This window comes from Papilio machaon, chromosome 18 (genome assembly GCF_912999745.1).
Source record: "Papilio machaon chromosome 18, ilPapMach1.1, whole genome shotgun sequence".
NCBI lineage: Eukaryota > Metazoa > Arthropoda > Insecta > Lepidoptera > Papilionidae > Papilio > Papilio machaon.
Genome location: NC_060003.1, coordinates 463,604 through 488,492, shown reverse-complemented (window position 1 = coordinate 488,492; position 24,889 = coordinate 463,604). Strand labels below are relative to the sequence as shown.

At 33.6% G+C, this 24,889-nt stretch overlaps 1 protein-coding gene across 6 annotated transcripts in view; it reads left to right on the top strand.

The window, feature by feature from the left end:
- Positions 1-24,889, top strand: part of LOC106715522 (F-actin-monooxygenase Mical) — a 92,266-nt gene that overhangs the window by 47,919 nt on the left and 19,458 nt on the right. For all 6 annotated transcript variants that reach the window (XM_045682253.1, XM_045682257.1, XM_045682254.1 and 3 more), the window contains exons 3-4: positions 14,616-14,816; positions 21,168-21,307. In XM_045682253.1, coding sequence (XP_045538209.1) covers positions 14,616-14,816; positions 21,168-21,307 — 341 coding nt within the window. The remainder of the gene's footprint in view (positions 1-14,615; positions 14,817-21,167; positions 21,308-24,889) is intronic.

Genomic DNA, 24,889 nt, shown 5'->3' with positions numbered 1-24,889 from the left:
TTATAATATTTCTCATTTAAATAAACAAACCTAATATAACATTACTTAATTTATTTTCATACATTGACCTTATTTTAAATAACTATAAAATTACCATGAAATGTATCTTCGATTTAAAAACAACACGTACAAAACGCGAACAACCTGTAAAACCATTACGTTTTGCTGTGCTCTGATTGCAATGAAATAATTCAATTTAATTCGAATAATGGAGTTAAATTCGTATCTATTGATGTTCCTGAGACCTAAATGTATTAATAGATTTTGTATGTAATTGTAAAACGGTCGATTGGATTGTGGCGCAATCATTTTGAAAAGATGTTTTTGTCTTCGCAAGCAATTTGTTAAGTTCCTTATTTAAACATTTTCAATCGTGTAAGAGGGCTAATTTTAGTCAAAATTCCCTTCCAATATTTTTCTTTTAAGATAATGATGGAATGGGGAAGTAGATTTGATGGAGGAGAAGGGGAAATATAATCTTTTTGTGTTCCTCCGTCGATTAAAGGTAGGCAACGCAGTTGCAATTGCAGATATCTACGGACAGTGGTCGCTTCACGGTGAATAAACGTGACCGCTTCCTCGTTTCCTACCTTATAATATAAAAAAAACTTCACCTATTATGTATGTATCGTTGTAAGTCCCTGTATGTGACTATTTTAACTCCATAAACGTGTTGTTAAGAAACGAGATGATTCACCTGTTAATAATTCCTCAGCACTCGCGACCTTCACATTTTGACTTTATACGACAAACATGACGTATTCAGTAGACGACATCTTATTTATTCATTTAAATTATAATGTACTTGCGAAACTATAGACCACTGTATATAGAGTTTCAATATCGAATGACAAAAAAGGTACTTAAAGCCATTAAGAATTGTTTGGTCAACTAAGCATTTTCTTCCGTACACACAGTCGTAAAGCAGTAATAAAAGGACTGGTAGTAGACGGTTTTTTTTAAAATAATGATTTAATTGTTTAACCGTGGGTTTCTGAGACCATAACCATTTAAAACATATCTATTACTATCTCTGTTTTGTCAAATATAATGACAGGAGTAACAATATGTTTAAAACATGGATTTTGGTCTCGAAAACCCATGGTTAGTGTGCTTCCGAATTCGTCTGCGCAGAGTTTAAAAAAAGCTTTAAAATATCTCATGTGTTATTCTAAACTGTGTTCAATAAGATGTGTTTAACCGTTTTGGAGTTGTCGACTAAATATGAGAATGAAACTTATCCCGCGGGAAACGTATACATTTCGGGGATCCTAAGTAGCAAATGTCTTCTTATAAACTGCTATATCTAAGGCAAATTTTACCGAGAACCGTTAAGCCGTTCTTAAGATTTATTCCAACAAACATCCACACATCCATCTAAACATTCGCATTTATAATATTAGTAAGATATTATATGATATACCAAGTTGTCATTGTGTGACAAGTCATAGTGACATTACATAAACATAACTCTAAAATAAATTTACATATAAATTAAATCGGCTTTATTAAGCTTCATAATTAAGTTCATTAAAATACAAAAAGAAGTGACAAAGATGAGTGGGTGAACATTATCAATGGTAGTGTAGGTGTAAGGACCTACTCGTCTTTGGAGACTGAGTTTAGATAAATCCTAATAAATACATATTAAGTAGTTTTATAGATAACTTTAACAGTAATAGACGCCAGCAACAACAACATCAGTTGCACGAATTGGCCGGCTCGTCCGGTAGAATACCATGACCACACAAAAGACAGACTTGAAGTGGAAGTAATTCCGCGTTTCGTCTGATGAGTGTGGTGCCGGAGGCCTCATTTTAGTCCTCTTTCCCTTCCCACCCCTTTTCTTATAAGGAAAGGATGGGAAGTGGAGGTGGATTTGATGGAGGAGGAGATGTATAGGAAGGTGAAATATTCTCTTTTTGTGCGTCTCCTCTTTCATCGATTGAGGGTAGGCAACGCATCTGCAATTGCGAATGTCTATGAGCAGCTGTCGCTTCGTCATTTCGGCGAATTCATGTGGCCGTTTGCTCGTTTGCCACTTTTTAATATTAAAAAAACTAGTAAGTTTCCCGCGAAAACGCCCGCGCGGGTTTGACAGTGTAGCTTCTCAACAGGTTAAGAGTTTTTCGAATCACTTCAGCAGCTTCGAAATGCTAAAGTTACTTGGATGAACTTGTTCAATAACTATGCCTATTAAATGGCATAATAGGACTAGACAAATGTAATTTTTGTCATGTAAATACTCTTGTATTCAAATAAAACTTTCTATATTAATTTAATAAAGGCTCATTCAACCAAGTAAAGACTTTAATCTGAAAGAAATAAAACAATTAAATAAGTTAGTGTCAATTTGTATGATATATAAACATTTATTGTTATGTACATATACCTATACCAACAATTCTATTACTTATCTAGACAACATTGTTGTGAATTGTAAATTGCACACAATCTTGTACCGCTAGAATCTGTTCCTATTTACTGGTCTTTGATTTTTAAGAGACAGGACTTGACAAGCGCGCATAATCCTTTCCGTCAAAAAAAACGAAAAGTTTTCAACTTGTTTAGGTCGTTTGTGTGTTCTTTTGAACCAGTATGAATTCATAAAGTTTTTTTTTTTAATTTTTACACAGTGTGATATGATTATATGTGATTTTTTCCATTTTTAAATCCCCCAGTGACAGAGAAATGTTTAGTACAACGTCGATTCTTTACCTAGTCCATTTCTCTGTAGTCAAAGTTACTGGTTCAAGAGATATCTTATCTATATTTGCGTGTCTCCAATTTGGAGCAAACTTTCTCCAAACCGCTTGTTGTCTTGATATATTACTAAATGACAATTACAAATGTAAAGGTCAATGTCCGCAACATTTGCCAAGACCCGGTTTTGTTTACGAACACGTAATTTTTCGTCTTTTATTTCTAGAATGTTTTAGATCATTTTGAATTAATCTAAATGTTTAATCTTGTTTACAGTGATGACTTTTTTAGGTTAAGTTTACATTGGAATTTTTTCAAGTTGAATGATGTTTAATTGTCCTCGAATATAAGCATACTGTACCGATAAAGACATAAAATCAAAGCCTTCTACAAATTTTTGTACCAGACAAAATGTTACTACAAAACACCGCATTATAGTTGAAAATAAACGTTATATATTTGACTGCTTTTATATAAATATAAACAATTAGCTTTTACCTGCAACTCGAAAAAAAAACTTAGTACCTAGTAGCCTATGTGTTTTTCCAGACTATGTTTTTCATCTGTCATCATACCAAATTTCAGCGAGATGCGTTAAGCCGTTTTGGATACTTAGTAACAAACATCCATCCATCTAAACATTCGCATTTGTTATATTACTAGTTGTTGCCTGTGACTTCATCCTCACATAATAATAATAATAATAAAGAGCTTCTGTATTCTTCCATACTATGTTATGTGTCTACATCTAAGCTAAATTTTACCAAGACCCGTCAAACCGTTCTAGAAATACCTACTAACAAACATCCATCTAAACATTCGCATCTTCTATATATATATATAAAAGAAAGTCGTGTTAGTTACACTATTTATAACTCAAGAACGGTCGAAATGATTTAGCTGAAAAATGGTGGGCAGATAGCTTAGAACTAGGAGACGGACATAGGAACTTTTTTATCTTGTGTGTATTTTTTTATACCGCGCGGACGGAGTCGCGGGTAAAAGCTAGTTTATAATATTAATCAGATATAGTATGATCGTAAACTTAATTAAATTAGAAGTTGCCTATTAATGGATGTTGGTGTTGATATTTACCTAAGACAGATCTAAACTACGTAGTATAGACATTCCATATTAACATTTTTCTGATTTAATACAACTAAATAATAGATGACACACTAACGATTTTTCATTAGGAATATTTTAACATAGTTTAGATATTAAATTTTATTATACTAGAGCTTTTTAAACTAATTTACAACAAAATGTCATTAGCAGGAGATATTCATCACAGAATTTTTGCGTAATTTTTACTGTCATGTTAACGACAGTATCCCGCCATTTTTTATACGCGATCCCCCTTATTTTCCCCCCAACTCAGCAACCAGACGGCGGATATCCGTTCCCATCAAATTGCGTGTCAAATCTTATATTAATGTCACTCTCAATTCGTTGACATCAAGCCATTGTATTATTTAATGACAGCCGACAAGTTATAATGAAGAAAAATGGTATTGTCTGAACAAATTACTAATTACTTACTTATTATTACCTCACAAATGTATTTTTCTTATTTGTACAAACGATTTACTATTGAAATAATCTCAAAAATCGTTAAAACTGGGACTAAATCCACACATGTTGGCGTGTTTTAATAGAATTTTGACTTAACTATTTCAGATTTTTACTAGTTACGTTTTATAAATATTTATACATATTTTATCATTTATTTGAGATAAAGTTATAATTATTTAAATTTGTATTAATTATATACTAATTTTCATAATTCATTCTGAGTCAATACATCACTAATAAGTGAATTATTGTGAAATGCAGCGCAATATCTACGGAATTCCGATGTGGTGAGACGTCGATAAAGGTCAAGATCGCGTGCAACGTGCGACTTGATAAATTATTACAATAATTTTACACGATTTTGATAATATTTTATATTTTTTCCGATAATACAGATTGTGATTTTATTTTTTTACATAAATTTTATAAAAAAAAATATATAAATTGTAGAAAAAAATTCAAAATGTTACGAATTTCAAAATGCTTAGTAATGTTACTTCTTACTGCGAATTTGCGATTGTTATCTCTGGAACGGTTCAAAGGATCTTGATGAAATTTGGCACTGATGTAGAACATAGTCTGGAATATCACATAGGCTACTTATTAAGTTTTTTTTTTAATGCCGCGTAGACGGAGTCCCGGGCGACAGCTAGTAAGCCACATATTAAGCACACCACTCAGTCGTTTGGTTACTTAGTTTATATGACATATTAAATGTGAGGAAGTCTCTTAGCGAAATGAAAGCTATATTATTTGAAAATTGAATGAATAACCGATTAGTTACATAGTTCATTGTCAATTCATTCAACAGGTCACGTAGGGACGTTCCGTTTTACGCTTTAGTCGATGAATATTGATTATTTTAGCCAGGGGTGTTCAACTTAATACCCGTTATATTATTTTTTTAAGTAAGTTACATAATCATTCGCAAAGTAAAACGAAAAAATAGTACAAAATAGTGTTTTGTATCGAAAAATCATAGTTATTTTAACGCTAACCTTAACAATTTTACGATTTAAAATATTACTTATATATGTTCTCTTATTATTTTTATCTACTCTTTATATTTATCTACTTCCAAAAGAATAAAACGCGACAGATTCTCTATAGTTTTCTATATTAATTATAAGAACTAGTAGTCTTTGTACCATACCTTAACCTATGCGGGCCACAAATTTGACAACCCTAACTAAACGCTAACCATCTGCCACAAATGACAGATGCAAAGGATAAAGTACTAGTGAACCAGATCTAGGTCAAGAGGTCTGTTTGTACAAGTGGTCGCAATGATTATCAACATATTAATGATCGACCTTAAGGTACATTGTTATGGAATCGAGATTTAAGACCTTATGAAGATTAATTGTAATAATTATGTGTATACTAGCTGTCGCCAGCGACTCGGTCGGATAAATAAAAAACTTTATAAGTAGCTTATGTGTTCCTCCATACTATGTTCTACATCTTCGACAGCGAGATAAGTTGAGCCGTTTCGGTGATATCTTCTAACAAACATACATACATCCATCTAAACTTTTGCATTTATAATATTAGTAAGATTGTAATTATTAGAGGTTCATAGGGTTTTTCATTTGTTAAAGACAAGGCTAAGTATTTAACTATACTCTATAATGGCAAGAATAGTCTAGAATAATAGTCTTTCATAATTATTTTCTAACTGTGTTTTTATTAGTCAGTAGAGCAACCACCAGAAGCAAATAGTCACTTCACATACGGACGTGTTAAACCACTAATTACTCAGTGGTAAAAAGAATTATAGTTCCACCTTTAAAATAAAATGTTGAATGTCTGCTTTCATGTGATATTCATTTAGTACAATGAAAGTTTAGTAAGTCTAGACTAGAAATAGTTTGATGAGTGATAAGTTATTGTTACAATAAACTAGGGGGCGGGTTAAAGTTGGCGACTTTCTCCCTCCAAGGTCGCGGGTTGTGTGCCGCATTGTACATTGTATTATTGTGTGTATGGGAATTCTACAGTCAATGCTTTGTTCATTTGTGCTAACTTAATGAGTAGCTTGATGTAAAAAACGCACACTATATTTTCCATAATTATGGCCCTACAAGAAGTACCGATTCATGGATTTGTTTCCATCCCTTTCCTTCTGTTTGTAAAAAATTAAGACAAAAATATGCATTCGTACATGTCTTCATACAATGGAAATACAAGGTTAGGTATCATCCTGTCTTTATCCCACTGAAATAGGGAAAATGCACCAGTTTTCGTCTTTCAGATCGATTAATTCCGTCATCTTAGTCGTCACTCCCTTCATGTCATCTTTCACGCAATTCATCCTTTTTCTAAGTTAGAGTAATAAAGTTAATATTATTGTTATTAGTAAATATTTATTTGAATAAATGCATTTTAAAACCGGCTTCGCCGTCGAGGTTAGTATTGCAAAGTCTCTCCTTGACCGAATGTAATGATGTTCACTTGTAAATCTCTAAATCCTTATAAATGCTCTAATGTTGTAATTGGATATTGGTAACTCTGCGCTGACCACTGACATGTGACATCATAGCTAAGAGTTCTGCTCGTAAACGTTTGGTGTTTGCTACAAACAGCAACAATTACCAAACACGTGCCAAACACCAAACACAAACATACAAATGCTTGTTTATTCCGATTTAGCAAGATCAATATTCAATATACTTCGATTTGTATAGAAAAACCGACCCCTATGCTGATCAATGACACAACCAGTAAACACTAAACAAGAACAGGCAAAAACCTATCCACACGTTCATGTTTGTTGTTTGGTATTTGCTATTCGCTGTTGTTTGCCAAACGTGAGAGTCCAGCTTAACGTCGGTTAAAAGACAGCTGCAGAGACAGCTAAAGATTACTTATACAGTCCCTAAGTATAGATTTCTGATCCTAAATCTTAACTGAGGGACTTCTTAAAAAATGCTATACAGTCCCACTTGGAGTTAGTCCCAACGGACGAACTCCATAAGCGAGAAACTCGGGTAAGAGAGAAACCTCTAACAGCGAGAAAAATATGTTCGACTGTTTTTCATTAGACCGCCAGAATTATTAACCTCAAATACTGAATGTAGTTTATTTTAAAATTAACATGGTTGAAATTTCTCCATCCCTTTCTGTACACATGAAATGTTGTTTACATCCTAACGTTTTGCTATCAAAGTAAACAAAGTCCCCACGCAGTGACCGATACGCGGGGTCATTGACCACATGACCCGCGCCCACATCACAATGCACCGCTATAGGGAACTTACATAATACACATAACAATACGAGACGAACTGTGAATAACTGAGATATCTAGTGCATTGGTATCTGTACCATCAAATATTTGTTTTTCGATGCCATCTCCTATCGAATGTTGGTGACTATAATAACAAATAGAACCTTTCAATGATATATTTAAATATGCTTTATGCATTAGTAAAAGAGTTTACAATTAAACATTGTAAACTCTTATTCTCTTTCATAAAAATAGCAATGTTTTTATGCAGTGGCTTTTCACTGTAAGGACCTTTATCAAATCCACTTCCCCTTCCCATCATTTTCTTATAAGAAAACAATGTGAAGGGCAAGAAGACTACAATTAGGCCTCAGGTACTACGCTTATCAGACGAAACGCGGATTTACTTATAAAACTTACTTCACCCCTATCTTCTGTGACGAGCTGACCAATTCGTGCATCACAAGTTGTGGTTGCTGACGTCTACTGTTACTGTTAAGAAAAGACTACTAAGTCTGAATGATTCCAGATACCGAGTATTTGAGGGTTGAGGAGAGGAACGGCATTTTTTATTGAGGATTACGATTTAAAAAAGTACGAGTTATAAAGATTCCACTGCAGTATTATTTTAATAAATACTTCATTTGAATAACCTACATTTCATTTTCCTTACAATTGTCTTTATTTCATTTAAATACGAACAAAATCCTCCATAATAATGCATCCTGTTTTTGCGGTCAATAATGTTCCAGAACGTTCTTACATAAATGTGTGTTCAAGTAGGTTCGGCCTCACTTACCATACGTCTTTTATCTAAATTTAAATGTCTGATTTTTTTTTATTTACATATCCTTACGTATACTTTTAGATGGATAACGGTGATGAGCGATCAATCGGATAACCATTTGCAACAAGAGAATAAGTCGCAGATGCGTTGCCTGTCGCTATTAGACAGGGAGGACAAACAGAAAAAGCAAATGCTCTTTCACTATCCATCCTCACACCCATCATCTTGCCTTTCCCTTCCCATACCTTCTTTAGTCTTCAAACGAAACGCGAAAAAAAATGTTTGTTCACCTTTTACACCTTTGTCTACCCTTATACCATTCTATTTATAGTCATTGTTAGCGTTGCCAGGCGTCCGGATAAAGCCGGACATAGGTAGGCTTTTTGATTGCATATCCAGCCAGAATAAACGGTGTCCGGGTTGTCCGGCTTTTGTTAGGCTTTTTACATTTCGCATACGAGAGTGGACAATAATGTAGGGTGTCCGGCCATTCTACCCAAATTTCCGGCCAAACTAGCTGGTCTGTCCGGCTATTAGGTTTGGCGACCTGGCAACCCTAGTCGTTGTGGATAATATTAGCCCACTTTTCCCAGCTGCTTGCGCCCCTCTACCACAATGTTTTCTAATCTCACTATCAAGTATAATCTCTGAAGCGCGCCGATGAATGAGCTTCGTATGTGCCTGGCGTACATTGTAGTGATGTACGGTTGTCGTCTTGGTCTCGGTCCGGATCGGTGAAATTATATTTGTGGTCTTTTAGGAAACGTGTTCCACGATATTACGTAATTCTAAATCAGCTATTTGTGTATTTTTAAGTCAATGTTCTATGATGCTTATTATATAGCAAGTGAAGATAATTAAGAAAATTGTGAATTAACATTTATTTATTTATCCATCAATTTTTAATCTTCCCTAAGAGATAAATATCTTTTGTTGGACATGCTTATGGATACCTAAAACTTTTCATTGAAAAACAAAAGCATGATATAAATTATAGTCAATAATATTTTATCGATATGTACCACGAAGATCTGACACGAACATCACTATTAAAAGCACCTCTTGTCTTCACTGAGCAAACAAAGCTGCTTTCAAAGCGGGGACGCACATCGTACCGCCACTAAAGTGTCATCAAGTTAATAACTTAATGTGACTTAATCACATCATATAAAAATTAGAAACTAACTTAGCTTACTTTGAAATTAACACGTGTGAAGTATGAGTACATACAATTTATACTCAGACTAATAAATAATAGAGACTGTGACAGTAATTGCTAAAATACCAAAACTAATCTTGAAGCTTCAATCACGACAAACATTTGATCAAACATTGGAACCAATAATTACACAATGTAGTTGTGTAATGCATGTCACTTGGTGCCTGCGTACTGCATGGTAATGCTCTACTCCTCAAAACCCTCACGTTTTATGTGAAAGCCTCTCTACGGCGTTGAATACTAGCCTCAGTCCGTGTGTAAACTTCGTGCAGTAAAGTCCTTACTAAAGATTAAAAAAGATTTATTAAAACCGTAGTCTAAGTATTGTTTAATACTATTAAACTTCGACCTTGTCACGTCTATCTGTTGGTATGTAATTTTTTGTATTTATTTTAAACTAGCTGTCTAGGCGACTCCGTCTGTGTGGCATTAAAAAAACGTTGGAAGTAACCTATGTGTTCTTCCAGATTATGTTCTACATCTGTGCTAAATTTCATCAAGATCCGTTGAGTCGTTCCGGAGATACCTTCAAACATCCATCTATCTAAACATTCGTATTTATAATATTAGTATGATATATTCTTTATGGGTATTTGTCGCTCGTGCTATTATTTGATTATGTTACTTGTTGTATTGTTGTGTTCTTTAATTCTAAGTTACAAAACTTTCTTTATAAACTTTATAGTGATTGAGTCACGATTTTCGCATACTCTGCCTGCCCCATTAGCCGAAATGTCGCTGCGTATCATTATATTTAATAGCTTACTATCTATCATCTCACACTTTCCATCGTATTTATGTCTAGCAGTAGCCCGCGACCTCGTCTAGAGTCTAGTAATAAATGTAAACAAAGCCTATTTCAACCTAGAATAGAGCTTCCCAATAGGGAAAGAATTTTTAAGATATGTTCAATAGTTTCGAAGCTTATTAAATGCCAATAAACAATCAAATCTTTTTTTTTTTTTACATAATATGAGTATAGACAATTTTTTTTTTTTTTTAATTAAACTACTTCATTAAAAACCACTTAAAAATTAAGTCTTTAGTATATCCATTTATTTTTATTCAAAAAACAAAATCAGTTTCTTATAAAAATTAGTAGGTTTTCATTACCCATGGGTTCCCACTGCCTGAAAACTTGTACAAAAACATATTATTACTGCTGCTTTTTCAATGATGAAGCGATGGTAATATGTTCTTATACAAAATTCAATTACAGCAACTTTAATCATAAAAAAAAGGAAACATTATGCTTCATTATCAATTTCATGTTGGACAATTCTGTTGCACATAAAAGTGCCAAGTGTCGTGTTAAATATTTTATAGCAACGTACATATTACGTAAGTCTACAATCGGACCACTTGCAAAAAACTATATGAAAACGTATACTAACAAAATTATGGTTAACTGTCCGTTACTTCGCTGTCTTTTATTAAATGTTGTTAAGTAGATACGATTATATGTTTTAGGGTTAAACAATAGTAAATGAACAATGGGTTTATTTTAAGACTTCTGGACTAAGCAAATTCAATGGGAACTAAGTAAGCAAAGATTCAAAATTTAGTATTTAATTTTTAAGATAAGTAATAATTGTCTTTAGTATAGGTCTCATATCTAAAGCCTAGGCTTAGAAGATTAAGACCGCATTCATTAGATATATATCATGTCCTAGATTCGATTTAAAATTAGCGTTTACTAATTCACTAAGACGCTACTTCTAATCACTTTCCCTCTCATTAAGACTTTAAAATAGCTGTCCGTTACGCTTCTTCGCCTCGTGTCCGTTATAACTACCTATATAAAAGCCGTAATGGATCAAACACGTTGCAACGACACGAGTATCGATCGCAAATCTATGCGGCTGCACGATTTGTGCAAATAATGTTATGTTAACACGCAGCTGAAGGACGTGGATGGAATTTTTAATGTGAAAACAATATCAAAATGGTTCAGTACATTCAATATAAATTTCTACTTACTCACGGGGCTCAGAGCCCAAAGCTGATAAGTGTAGATTGCATAATGATATTTTCCTTCACCCTACGATTGTCGGAGAAATGTACTCGTACATATTAAATTACGAAAATCGAAAAACACATCGGTACGTTGGCGGTGTTTAAACCTGGACACGTGTAGTTTTTGGTCCGATCCTGTCAAGCGCTTAACTCCGCCTCCGACGCTCTTGCAAGATTATATTAAGTGCGTCCACATATTTTAATGTAACTACTGTTCTAAGAGTAATTTAGAGATCACTAAAAATATTCTAAAAAAAATCACCATCTACTAATTACCTTATCAAGTAAAAATTAAGTGTGGCAGTTAGTTGAATAACTTAATAACTATTAGTTTAACATAACCGCCTAACGGAACACTTTCGGCGCCACGAATCAATTAATACGTTAGTGTTTTTGCATTTTAAAAATATTAAATACCACTTTCCCCAGTTGGTGGTGGAAAAGCGCGAAAGTTAGTTGTCGTCCGGGGGCCGTGGTGAGCGGTTGCGTAACGCCGTACAAATAGAATTAGCTAGCCCTATAACTGTTAACCGGGAGTCTTAATATAAACGCATGCCGAGCGATGTGGAGCGAACGTGGACGAATATAGCCACTGCACTCGGTTGCAATCGTCTGTCTGTTTGTATGTGTATTAATGAGTCATCACATTTGTGTCGCGGCCGGATTTATAACTGAACACTTCCGGTGGTAAAATTTATTACTTTTAATAATTTTAAGTCAATGTTTTTGATATTGTTAAGTTTAATTTCAACGAATTCGATAAAAGTCTTAATTAAAATGATTCACCTTGACATTGCTAATGATTGTGGTAGTTTGCAGGTTGATAAAGATCGGTTTCGGACTTTCTTTAAATTATACTTTTACTAGCTGTCGCCCGAGACTCCGTCCGCGTGGAATTAAAAAAAAAACTTTATAAGTAGCCTTAGTAGTGACAAATTTTACCGAGACCCGTTGAGCCGTTCCGGAGATACCTTCCAACAAACATACATCCATCCATCTATCTATTCATACATCTTCCTAAACTGTCGAATTTATAATATTAGTAAGATATCTAATTAGTAAGCTTTCACATTTTTGCAGTTTTAAATCGCTGTCTATACATTATTCCTGTAATTATAGAAAAATTTGCAATGAATAACATGCAAGGCGTTTTCACGTTTCAAACAGAAAAAAAAACACAAGATAATGAAGCTACTCACATTTATTTCCTACGCGGTTAGTGAAAGTGTGTGTTTATGTGTAGAGGCATTTGTATACGTGCTTCGTTCAATTTTCGACAGCTTTCTCGAGGTGAGAACATTGGAGATGCGTCTTGTATTGCCACGCATATGCGAGCTGAGCCACATAACATAGCTTGCATAATGCGGTCTACATAATGTTGGCGCACTTTTGTATTTATCTTGAATAACAATTGTCTTGCGTTTCGATAACACTTTTAATATTCTTAAATAATACATTATAGGGTTTTGTTTTCACCTTTAAGTTTAAAAGATTTGTGTTGTAATAAATTTCAAATTACTTTATATGACGCGCTTAATCTTAGATACCAATATTATAAATGCGAATGTTTAGATGGATGTTTGTTTAAAGTTATCTCTGGAACAACTCAACGGATCTTGATGAAATTTTGCACAGATGTAGAACATAGTCTGTAAGAACACATAGGCTTATTCCGGTCTTTTTATTCCTTGCGGACGGCGGCGCGGGCGACAGCTAATCTAATCGAAAAAATAAATAACATGAATTGACCCCGTTATTACTAAATACAGCATAGAGTCACCAATTACTAGAAAAAGTTAGGTATATACTTTTTTGTACTAAACAAGCATCTTAAAATTTAATTTTGGTCCTCCGGAACAAAGGTGTATCCGGTGTACGGATGTTAAGACGGATACACGTGCGTAAGGGATGTCATTATAATATTTGTGTGTTTACGACCCTATTTAAAAATCTATAAAATTAACCATAGTATAAAATCTAAAGGCATTACCATTTTAAGTTATTTCTAATCTGTTGTACATCTGTATAAGGTAACTATTACTTGTACTCGTTAACTTTTATATCAAACTGTCTTAAAAACAATAGAATATAACATATGTTGATGTTTTCAATCATATATGTGAAAGAAAAGTTTCTCTAATCTTCTATTTCTTTAAACTAAAGTAATTTTTACTAGCTATCGCCCGCAACTCAGTCAGCGTCGAATAAAAAAAAACAATTAGTAGCCTATCTGTTCTTCTAGGCTATGTTCTACATGTATGTCAAATTTCAACGAGATCCAAGCAGCTGTTCTGGAGATAACTGTTCATACATCCATCCATACATACAAAATATAAGCATTTATAATATTAGTAAGATTTAAAAATAAAACATAAATGTACATCGATTGTTGAGGAAGTAATGTGTAAGTTTAATGACATTTCAAATTACTAGAATTAAATGTCTAGACATTAAGATTTAAGAATAAGTGAAAGCAAGTTGTGCAATAATAGCTAAAGTGAATATGCACTACTGTTTTAACTGCACTGTGTTCCAGTTAGGCAATAGAATAGGACAATTGCTACAATTAGTTTTTGGTTATGTTTCAGATAAGCTGTTATGTAATGCTCGAAAATGTACTGCGGATTAAAATCAATTCGTCAGTATTAAATATTTAATTTTCTTTTGAATGTGTGCATAGGAATACTTTATACAATTTTTGTTTATGCTCCATTGAATTATAACATAACAATAAGTTACTAAATTATCCTTACTAATTCGTTTTAATACTCGCTGTCGCCCGTGACTCTGACCGCGCGGAATTATAAAAAACGTAATAAGTAGCCTATGTGTTCTTCCAGACTATGTTCTACATCTGTGCCAAATTTCATCAAGATCCGTTGAGCCGTTCCGGAGATACCAAACATCCATCCATCCATCTAAACATTCGCATTTAAATATTAGTAAGAAGTAAGTTTAACTTCATAACATAAAAAACAAGGCAGTAAAATCTATATTGTATCTACAATATACTTGCCGTATAAATACTTCAAAACACATTTTACTTATCTAAAACTGTGTTACTTAATTGTGTTGTTTATTTTCAGACGACAGACAGCGCGGACTTCCTGGCGGTTCGTCCGCACACAGCTTCGGTACTGCCGGGCAAGCCCGCGGCCAATCCGCTACAATTCATCAAGGTCGGGCCCGCGGACCTCGGCAGCCGCGCGCGGGAACAGCTGCGTAGAGCGCAGGCCGCCAAGCGTGTTGAACCCGCCGCGCTAGAGAGGCAGGAGGACTGGCAGTCGGTGAGTAACAATACTGACAACTTAACATTGTTATATTGGCATGGTATGGCGTGGCATCCACACGTTAATGACACGCAGAGGTACCATTAACTACGACCTTCAAAAAATGAAAGACCTATCAACGATATTGAGATTGAAGACTGAAGAAAGTATTCGTAGATTGTGTAATAAAGTATATACGCAATAAGGGAATGAATTCAGTACGGTAATAGAGATTTATGGGAGAGTAGTGCTTATCATTTGTAGGGAAAATAACATTCTGGTGATTAAATTTAAGACAAATATATACGCAGCGAAAAGATTTTCAGTCAATATCGAGACGAATTTACAAATGTATAGAGATGTAAAATAACCAGTTGTATTTAATTCCAGTGAAACTACTACGAGTATATAATATTGTAATCATAATTATCACGTACTATTTGTTCTCGAACATTTCTCGCGTGATCTATCGGACGTGAGTTGTGCGTGCTGTGTGTGCGTGCCGCTTGCCTCAATGAACAGCTACTTGTTTATCTTGTCTATCATATATCAATACAACAATTAATTAAAACGATTTAATAATTTGTACAGTGCCAGTGTAATTCACATTTTTACAATAGAAAATATATAAATTTAAGAACCAGGTACATTCTTTGCGAAAAATTCAATTATTAGATTTCTTTCATTACGTTTTTCTTAGTTTTTGTACGAGCATTTCAGTGAAACAACAAGCTACATATTATCAACTGTTTAAAGCTTGCAGTATCCGTAAGCAATAAATCTTGCCAGTTGCCTTCAGTCCATGTGGATGCCATAAACATAATCCAGAATGCTCCCTGCTTTATAAATAGATCCAACACCGACATTGCACTACTGCGACATTGCAACTAATTGCACAATTAAGACTCGTTTTAACTTTTTGTCGTAACGTCTTTAACAACGGAGACGGGCCGCCGGAAGTATCTCGCATTCTTATACTTCGAATGTGCCTCGTTTCCGCCGATCGAGCCTTAGAGAATGATAAACAGACAACATTAAAAATTCCATCTTACTTTGTTTATTTTTATAACTCAGTAAACACCATTTTTAGATGTCGGCATTCTTGTCCTATGTTGAACGTCAGGCCAGTTTTTGTCTTGAACATACTTGTCAAGTTTACTGTTTTTTAACACCACGAATAGTATATAGAGCCTACGTTGATGTATTCCTCCAGACTATGTTCTACATCTATGCCAAATTTCAGCGAGATCCACGCAGCCGTTCTAGAGATACGTTCTAAAAAACATCCATCCGTCTAAACATTCGCATTTATAAAATTAGGAAGGAGATTTTTACAGCGTGCTCTTTCTGTATTCTCATAAGTCTGTACTCGACTTGTTTGTAAGTTTCATTATTTATCCTAGGGCAATGCAATGCTAGAAGATTTAACAAGACAATATATCAAGATGATTTATACATTAGGAATTGTAATATTTATTTTGTATTTACTTGCTTCAAGACATTATTCATATCATTCGTGTATAACAGCTTACTAATAAATTAGTTTCACTTGTACAATCTCGTTGTTTACTTTGTTTATAGTTGAATACAATAAAGGAGCGTCGGAACAAAAACAGATTCTTTGAATGTTGTTTTTCATGAAAAAAAGGAAAAAATATGGCCAAATTATTCACAACCAATTAAAATAAACTAATAAATCACATTTTGACATTTTTTATGACGACAATTCTACTGATATTTAATTCTTTAGTATGAATTTAATGTTACTATTATGAATGCGAATGTTTAGATGGATGGATGAATGTATGTTGTATGTTTGAAGGTATCTCCGTGTCTGCTCAACGGATCTTGATGAAATTAGGCACATATGTAGAACATAATCTGTAAGGATACATAGGGTACTTAAGTTTTTTTTTAATTTCGCGCGGACGGAGTCGCGGGCGACAGCTAGTTAATTATAACTTTACATGAATCATTCATCTCCCTATCATCATCTCACTTTATGTAGCAGCTTTGTATCTGATCTTACTCCCCTTTTGAATACATTAAAACTTGCACATCTAACACCTAAAATATATCTATAAGCTATCTAATAAATAGACACGTCAGTATTTTATACGCGTAGCTAAACACCGTGTCTAAATTTACACAATGTCTATGGGATGCTTTATGCATATAGTTGGTATGAATTTATGCGTCGACATTTGGGACGATAATGAGGACTTAAAGCCCAAGAGACGCCTTGTTAACTCGCGACCATGTAAATTGGTCGCATAATAATAAGGATATGTTTACACAAGTAACGTTAATTATTATAACAAGAAAGAAAGAAGAAGAAGAAATACTGTCTCTTCTCAAATTGTATACAAATAGTTGTCATTTTGTATTTATAAGTTACTAGCTGTCGCCCGCGACTCCATGCATGTGGTATTAAAAAAAAAACTTATTAAGTAGCCTATGTGTTCTACCAGAGTATGTTCTACATCTGTGCCAAATTTCATCAAGATCCGTTGAGCCATTCCGAATATACCTTCAAACAAACATCCATCCATCTAAACATTCGCATTAATAATATTATTAAGATGTTTGTTATACAAGTGACCAAAGTAAAATGGACATTATCCTTAAAGAACTTTAGTATTTTGTTACAATATAAATAAGTTCGCAACTTTAGTATGACTCACTGAGATGAAGTAATTTTATGGTATTACTAATTTATTTAAATTGTTAAACAACTCACTCCATTCTATACATTTTAATGACTATATTAAACATTAAATTAACATACCTTTTGTATAATATGCTTTTCTATATATCTTAGTTGTAAGAAAACTTTTTAATTCGTTATTACGAAGAATATAATGCGTAACAAAACGATTTCTGTACACATTAATGTACTTTATTAATTACTCTACAATGAAATGAGATAGATGTCCAGAACTATCGGTTATAAAAAATATCCAATGATTACCTTCCCTTTTTTATATGACTACTAGCTGTCGCCCGCGACTCCGTCCGCGCGGAATAAAAAAAAATAGAAAACGGGGTAAAAATTATCCTATGTCCGTTTCCTGGTTCTAAGCTACCTGCTCACCAATTTTCAGTCAAATCGATTCAGCCGTTCTTGAGTTATAAATGGTGTAACTAACACGACTTTCTTTTATATATATATAGATAGATATATTAGGGTGGCCCAAAAAAATAAAATTTTTGTTTTTTTCGATTCTCGTGTGAAAATATGTGAGTTTACTATGTTTTAAGAACCTCCACCAAAGGACAGGTTAAAAAAAAATTCTTAAAAGGTCGCTCAGAATTTTTGAAAAATTCCAAAAGCCAAAAATCAGATTTTTTTTTGTTTTAATTTTTTTTTCGTCATGTCATCTTTTTAAGTGTAAAATAATATAAAGATTCTGAAAATTTGACGTCAAAATTTTATTTTCTAAAGGTCGCTCCGAATTTTTATAAATTTCCAAGGTAAATTCTTTATAATATAAAGTATTTAGTATTTAGTAATTTTCAGAATCTTTATATTATTTTACACTTAAAAAGATGACATGGCGAGAAAAAAAAATTAAAACAAAAAAAATCTGATTTTCGGCAATTTTGGAATTTTTCAAAAATTCTTAGCGACCTTTTAAGAATTTTTTTTTAACCTGTCCTTTGGTGGAGGTTCTTAAAACATAGTAAACTCACATATTTTCACACGAGAATCGAAAAAAACAAAAATTTTATTTTTTTGGGCCACCCTAATATATATAGATAGATATTTTTTGAATCCATGATTTTACATTAATAATAGAGTATTCTAGGTGTCCCCGGATACCAGCTAAAGACAGATTTAAAGCAAGCATTGTACGAGAAATAAGTTGACGAGTATAATGCGTGGTAAAGGATATACACACAAAGAATGCGGGCTAACGACGTTATCGAACGCGGATACTACGACACTCTTGCACAGAAACCTCTCGCACCCCGCATGCGGTCGCTAACGACTAGTGTATGAAAAAATTGCGCCATCACTTCTGTAAGTTCTAAAGCAAATGGTTATAATTTTTTTGCATTACAACAACGCCATTACTAAGAATCGTTATAAAAGTGCCGGATGGTGTGGCAATGCTTGTGCAAGACACTTCGCTATAAAAATATCCGAGACCATTCGAGACGGCGTATTGTACTGTTCTAAGTATTATTGATGTGGTCCAAGTTAACAGCTAAGCAAATAAACATGAACATATTTATGACCTATGTGCATAAATAGAAGTAAACTCTAGACAAAAATCTCCTCTTAAAATAATTGTAATCCAATAGAAACACGCAGCTTGTTTCTAGAAAGATCTATATTGTTTTGAGCTTAACAGACATTTTTTTAAATTAACTTATTGATATTTGAGTCACATGTATAAGATACTAGCTTTCTTTCTATGTTGTATTTTTTAATTTTTCGTTGTCCAATAATCGCTTTATATTTCATATTGGACCATACATGGCAAAAGAAGAAAGGTAGCAACATTAGTCGGCGAGGGAAATTAGGATAAAAACAGTTTGAATGCACTCAACACGCCGATTGCCGACTGACTGTCCACATTGACAAACGTTATTATAATAAAACTAGCTACTACTAGTAAACACACGGAATCATATAATTTTATTACAAACTTGCTTTTGCTGCGACTTTGTCCGCGCGGAATAAAAAATCTGATAATAAATATAGCCTATGTCACTCATTGATACTGTAGCTATTTAATGGCAAAAGCATTTCGAAGTCAGTTCAGTAGTTTTTGAGTTTATTCGTAACATACAAATATTTCCTCTTTCAATATTAGTATAGACTGTAAAACGTGACTCCGTAAAGAGTGGTGTTAAAACTAGGGAGCTTATTTCTTTTTTTCAGACTGGAATTATATCTGATCCAAATTTCATCCAGATCCTTTCAGCAAATCTGGAGTTAAAGTAACAAAAATACAAGCGAATTTTTACATCTATATTATTATATATATAAAAAAAAGTCGTGTTAGTTACACTATTTATAACTCAAGAACGGCTGAATCGATTTGACTGAAAATGTGTGTGCAGGTAGCTTAGAACCAGGAAACGGACATAGGATAATTTTTACCCCGTTTTCTATTTTTTATTCCGCGCGGACGGAGTCGCGGGTAAAAGCTAGTTTATAATATTTGTAAGATAAATATAAATGATATTTAATATTTCTAAAGATTCAAACACCGTTCGAAAGTAACTATCGATGATTCATTAAAGTGATCTGTACATTTTTTTTAAATTACGTAATAATATTGAATGTAATAGGATTTTAAAAGTAAATGTTAGAACGTAACAAATAAATAAACAGCGGAACGATTTCTTGTTGAATTACGGAAGAATTATATTCAATCGAAACAGTGACGAAAAAACGTTGTTTTTTATAAGTATACACGCGATTTGTCATGACGATATAAAAGGTGTTGGCTTTTACCTAATTAATAGCAGCCTTATTGTTGTACCGGCACATGCAGACTGTAAATTAACTGAAACTATTTACTCTATAATTTTCATACAAAATATTAAGGGAGAAAAATTATTCCTTTACAAAATTTATTAAAATATTAGTATTTCTTCTGGCCAATATAGTACAGCATGTGCATGTGAAGATTCTTTTAGTACTAAATATATAATTTGTTTAAATTAAATCTGTAATATTTGTTAGCTGTAGATTTTCATAAATTCCTTAAAACAAGATCAAATAGTAAGCAATCCATTGCGTAGCGAGTGGGAGTTTCGCAACAGTTGCCCAACACTCCGGCAACTATTTTAATATCCGCCGCGCAATGTACGATGTTTATCGTTCAATCATCGCTGGCTCTAATCCGATGCTATTGCCTTGCAAGGCTTGCATTGTGCTTCCGGTATGGCGTGGGACATGTTCAATTTCAAACTACATTTTAAAACGAAATGGATTTTATAACTAGGTAACTTCATTTACTGTCGTGACTAACAGGTTTGTTTATGAAATTATCTTACCATTTTGCTCAATGTATAGACCATGCTTTAAACACTCCATTACCTCAGTAGTCTGATAAAGAAATGCGTTGTTATTCGAAGAAATAATTATTGAAAACATACTTGTTACTAGACTTAAAGATTACGCCATCAAGTACATCAGACAATTTCTCGTTTCATCAGATGTTTTTGAACAAAGTTGTTATTTTGTTTATAGTTTATAGACAAAGGTCTAGGCTAGTGCTAGGATATGTTTCACGACATTCGAATCTATGGAAGGAGGCATTCGAACCCACGACCACAAGATCGGATGTACTCTTAACAAATAAACTATTGGCGCTTGTCAAGTATTACATTGTTGCGTGTTTGTTTTAGAACCTGGACAATTGGAAGTCGTCGCGGCGGAAGCGCGTTGAGCATATAATCGAGCGGTGCGTTGAGGTACGCCGTATGGAGTGCGAGCCCAGCCAGCCGCGCGCCAAGAGCAAGACATTCAACGAGATGTTGGAAGAAAGGTCAGTATATAGTACAAGATTCAAACTTTATCGAGGCCAGTATTTAGTTAAGTGGTTTAAAGAGCATCGTTTCATCTGAAATTTCGAGCCGCCATAAAGTTTGATGAAAACTATACACATCTGGAGCATACGACTCACACATAGACAATCTAAAGCGTAAATTGATATGTCTTTGGTCTAGAATTTTAACCAAATCTATCAGCTGAGTCAAAATTCCCTTATCAATGTTATCGTATCATATATGTTATTGATTTCGGTTGTATACAACAGCCGTCATTATGTACTAAATCTTCAGGTTTAATACATAATATGATTAAATTATAGACACAATTTTAATAAATGCGTTTCTAAATCAAAGAACTTTGTAACTCAAATAACAAAAAAGATCATATAGTTGAAAAGAAAATGTCTCGTGCCTATATTCCATGACGGAGGAAGGTGTGGGAAGTATCCCGTATCTGTGACGTCACGGCTGGGTTGTTACATAAATTCGAACTGGACACTAGGAAGCTTTCGTCGGGCAGTATCGGTTACTGAACCCCTACCCCGCCTTTATCCGCGCTAGTATTGTGTTACATGGCATGAGCCTTGCTTAATACCCCGGATTTATAGCTACTGTTGAGAATACATAATATATTTGACCTCTACTGTTTATTTCGTTTTATGCTTAAAAATTAAGCTGCTTTTATATAGTCTTTGAATATTTGAATGTTAGTAAATTTAGACTCAGAAGTATGTACTGTATAGGAGACGGGTCTACGGTCGCGCGTTAGGGGACAGATTTATCTTGTCATTAATTACCTAGCTTGTCGTCGCGAGGATCAATGTATGGAGGTTAATGGAGATTTAATGTTAGCCTGATTCTATCTGAACAAACTATGCTGCGAATTTATTACCTACTCTTGTTTAGAATAAAAGCTTTGATTGCTATTAAAGGACGTGTAATCATAGCTTAAGATATTTACTTCCAAACTTTCTAGATTTAAAAAAAATATGGTTTTTATATCTTACTAGCTGTCGCCCGCGACTCCGTCAGCGCCGAATTTAAAAGAAAACTAATTAGTGGTCTATGCCTTCTAGACTATGTTCTATATCCATGCCAAATTGAGGTTCCAAATCCGTTGAGGCGTTCTGGAGATACCTTCAAATATCCATCCATCCATCTAAACATTCACATTTATAATATTAGTAAGATATTTGTCTCAAAACATTTCATTGAACATCCCTTGTTTGTGTTCCTTCTTACAAATTGTGTGAATCTTTTAATTTAACTAAGAATAACTGGACTAATTAAGCTTTTTGTAAATCACTTATGCAGCAGCTTCTGATGTCTGTTTAGTTGTAAATAGTAATCTGTTTATTGTTAATTACGGATGTTTTGGCGGGAGTTCGTCGAACGTCGTTTGAACGTTTTACGTAAAGGAAATTGCGTGGTACATGCCGCTATTGAAATAACGCTCGTTTTAGACGCATTACGTTAGGCGTCTAACATCCGTTTGTTTATAAAATACCAGTTCTTACTTCGTCAATAAATAACATGTCAATGTATTGAAAGATGTAAATTACGCATGATATAACCTTGACTTGTTGTAATGGTAAGGTAATTAAATTCCTCATTATTGTTCAAGGACATAATTGAACACATAAAGTACAATTTTCTGCAATTTAAAATGTTCACAGTTTTAAAATTTAGTTATAATTTTCTTTTTATGTTCTAATTTATTACATACTTTCTTAATATTTTTATTTTATATTATAAGATGGCAAACGAGTAAGTATGCCACATAAATTCGACGAAACGGCGAAGCGATCTTTACCCATAGACATTCACAATTACAGATGCATTGCCTACCTTTAATCTATGAAGGAGTAGACGTAGAGAAAGACAATATTTCCCCTTCATGTGAATCCCCATATTTTATATGAAAATCTTGACATAGCCAAATTATATATTATTACATATTGTAAAAATTAATTAATTAAAACATGATATGTACGATTATAATTATATGAAATGTGTAGTAACTGTGCAATGTCCATTCCGCAATAAATCTCAATTGACACAATTATAGTTCCCATTATCTCTGATTACCCGTTTTCAACAGAGAGCCGCAATGCTGGCTGCATTAAAGTGGTTGAGTAAACTTGCGACACATTTATAATATTATGTTATTAAATGTCACTTGTAAAATACTAAATTAGATTAATTTAATTTTAATAAGTAATTTATGTAATTTCGTCATTTGAACTTCATAAAGTAATTCAATAACTGTGACTAATGTTCACCACATTCCTTACAATAATGAAAATAATTAGTTGTTAACGGTACTTTCTGCTACACGGTGACGATTTAATAACTATAATCTACACCAGGGATTCCCAAAGGGATATTTTACTTAAAGCATTCCTAATTCTCACTCTATCTTCTATTGACCTAAGTCAGAATGAAAAAAAAATTATAACAGATCTTAAAAGTAGGTAATTTGGCCATGTGGTGGTCTGAGGTAACAGTTCATTTTGGAAAAGGTGTCTCTAGTATATAATAGTTTGGGGATTCCTGATCTACTAAGGGGCTCCCTTAGTAATCATTGAACGTTTCTGCGTGTCAATTAATGTAATTCGTAAAAGATTCGTGAATTTCAGTCATCCACAATATCTATTTTTTGCAACAATACTTTAAGAGTTACGAACACATTTGTTATAAGTTTTAAATGTGACTATTCGTAATTTATAGCTACGAATCTTTTAAATACAAACATCCATCCATCCATCCATCCATCTAAACGTTCGCATTTATAATATTTGTAAGATAAGTTGGATATAAGATTCTTAATTAATTACTTTATTTAATTAGTTTTCCCAACGTGTCATTAACCTAAGAAACACGATAGTGTCAGAGCTCACATCCTCTAACGAATTTGTCGTTGGGTGTCGTGTCGTGTCCGCACCGTGCGCGCCGCGTCTCGTCTCGTCTGACAACCGCAACGGGGACATGGTGTCGTTTACCGGTGTAATACGCCCTGTATTAGGGTTGGCAATCATATCAATTACTAAACTCAAATTGATAGGAAGCGAACGAATTTTTTATAACCCGATCCTGGTATAAATCTAGTTTATCATGCATTAATATATTTAAATATAAATTAATTTTAAATGACAAAAATGCTTGTTAAACATTAAGTAAATAAGCAGTACATAACCAAAACCAAATTAAATACATGTTTATAAAATAACATAGTGACGTATTAATAACGAAAAAAATAAGTTTACGAAGTACTAGCAGTTGTCCGCAACCGGCGCGGAATTAAACAAAAAAATCTGGTAACAAATATAACCTACTAGCTGCAACCCGCGACTCTATCCGCGCGGCGTTTAAATTAATAGCCTATGTGTTCTTCCAGACTATGTCCTACATCTGTGCCAAATTTCATTAAGATCCGTTGGGCCGTTCCGGAGATACATTCAAACGTCCATCCATCCATCTAAACATTCGCATTTATAATATTAGTAAGATGTCGCCCTGGGATAGTGTAGCTTCCCAACAATGAAAGAATTTTTCAAATCGGTTTATTAATTTCTAAA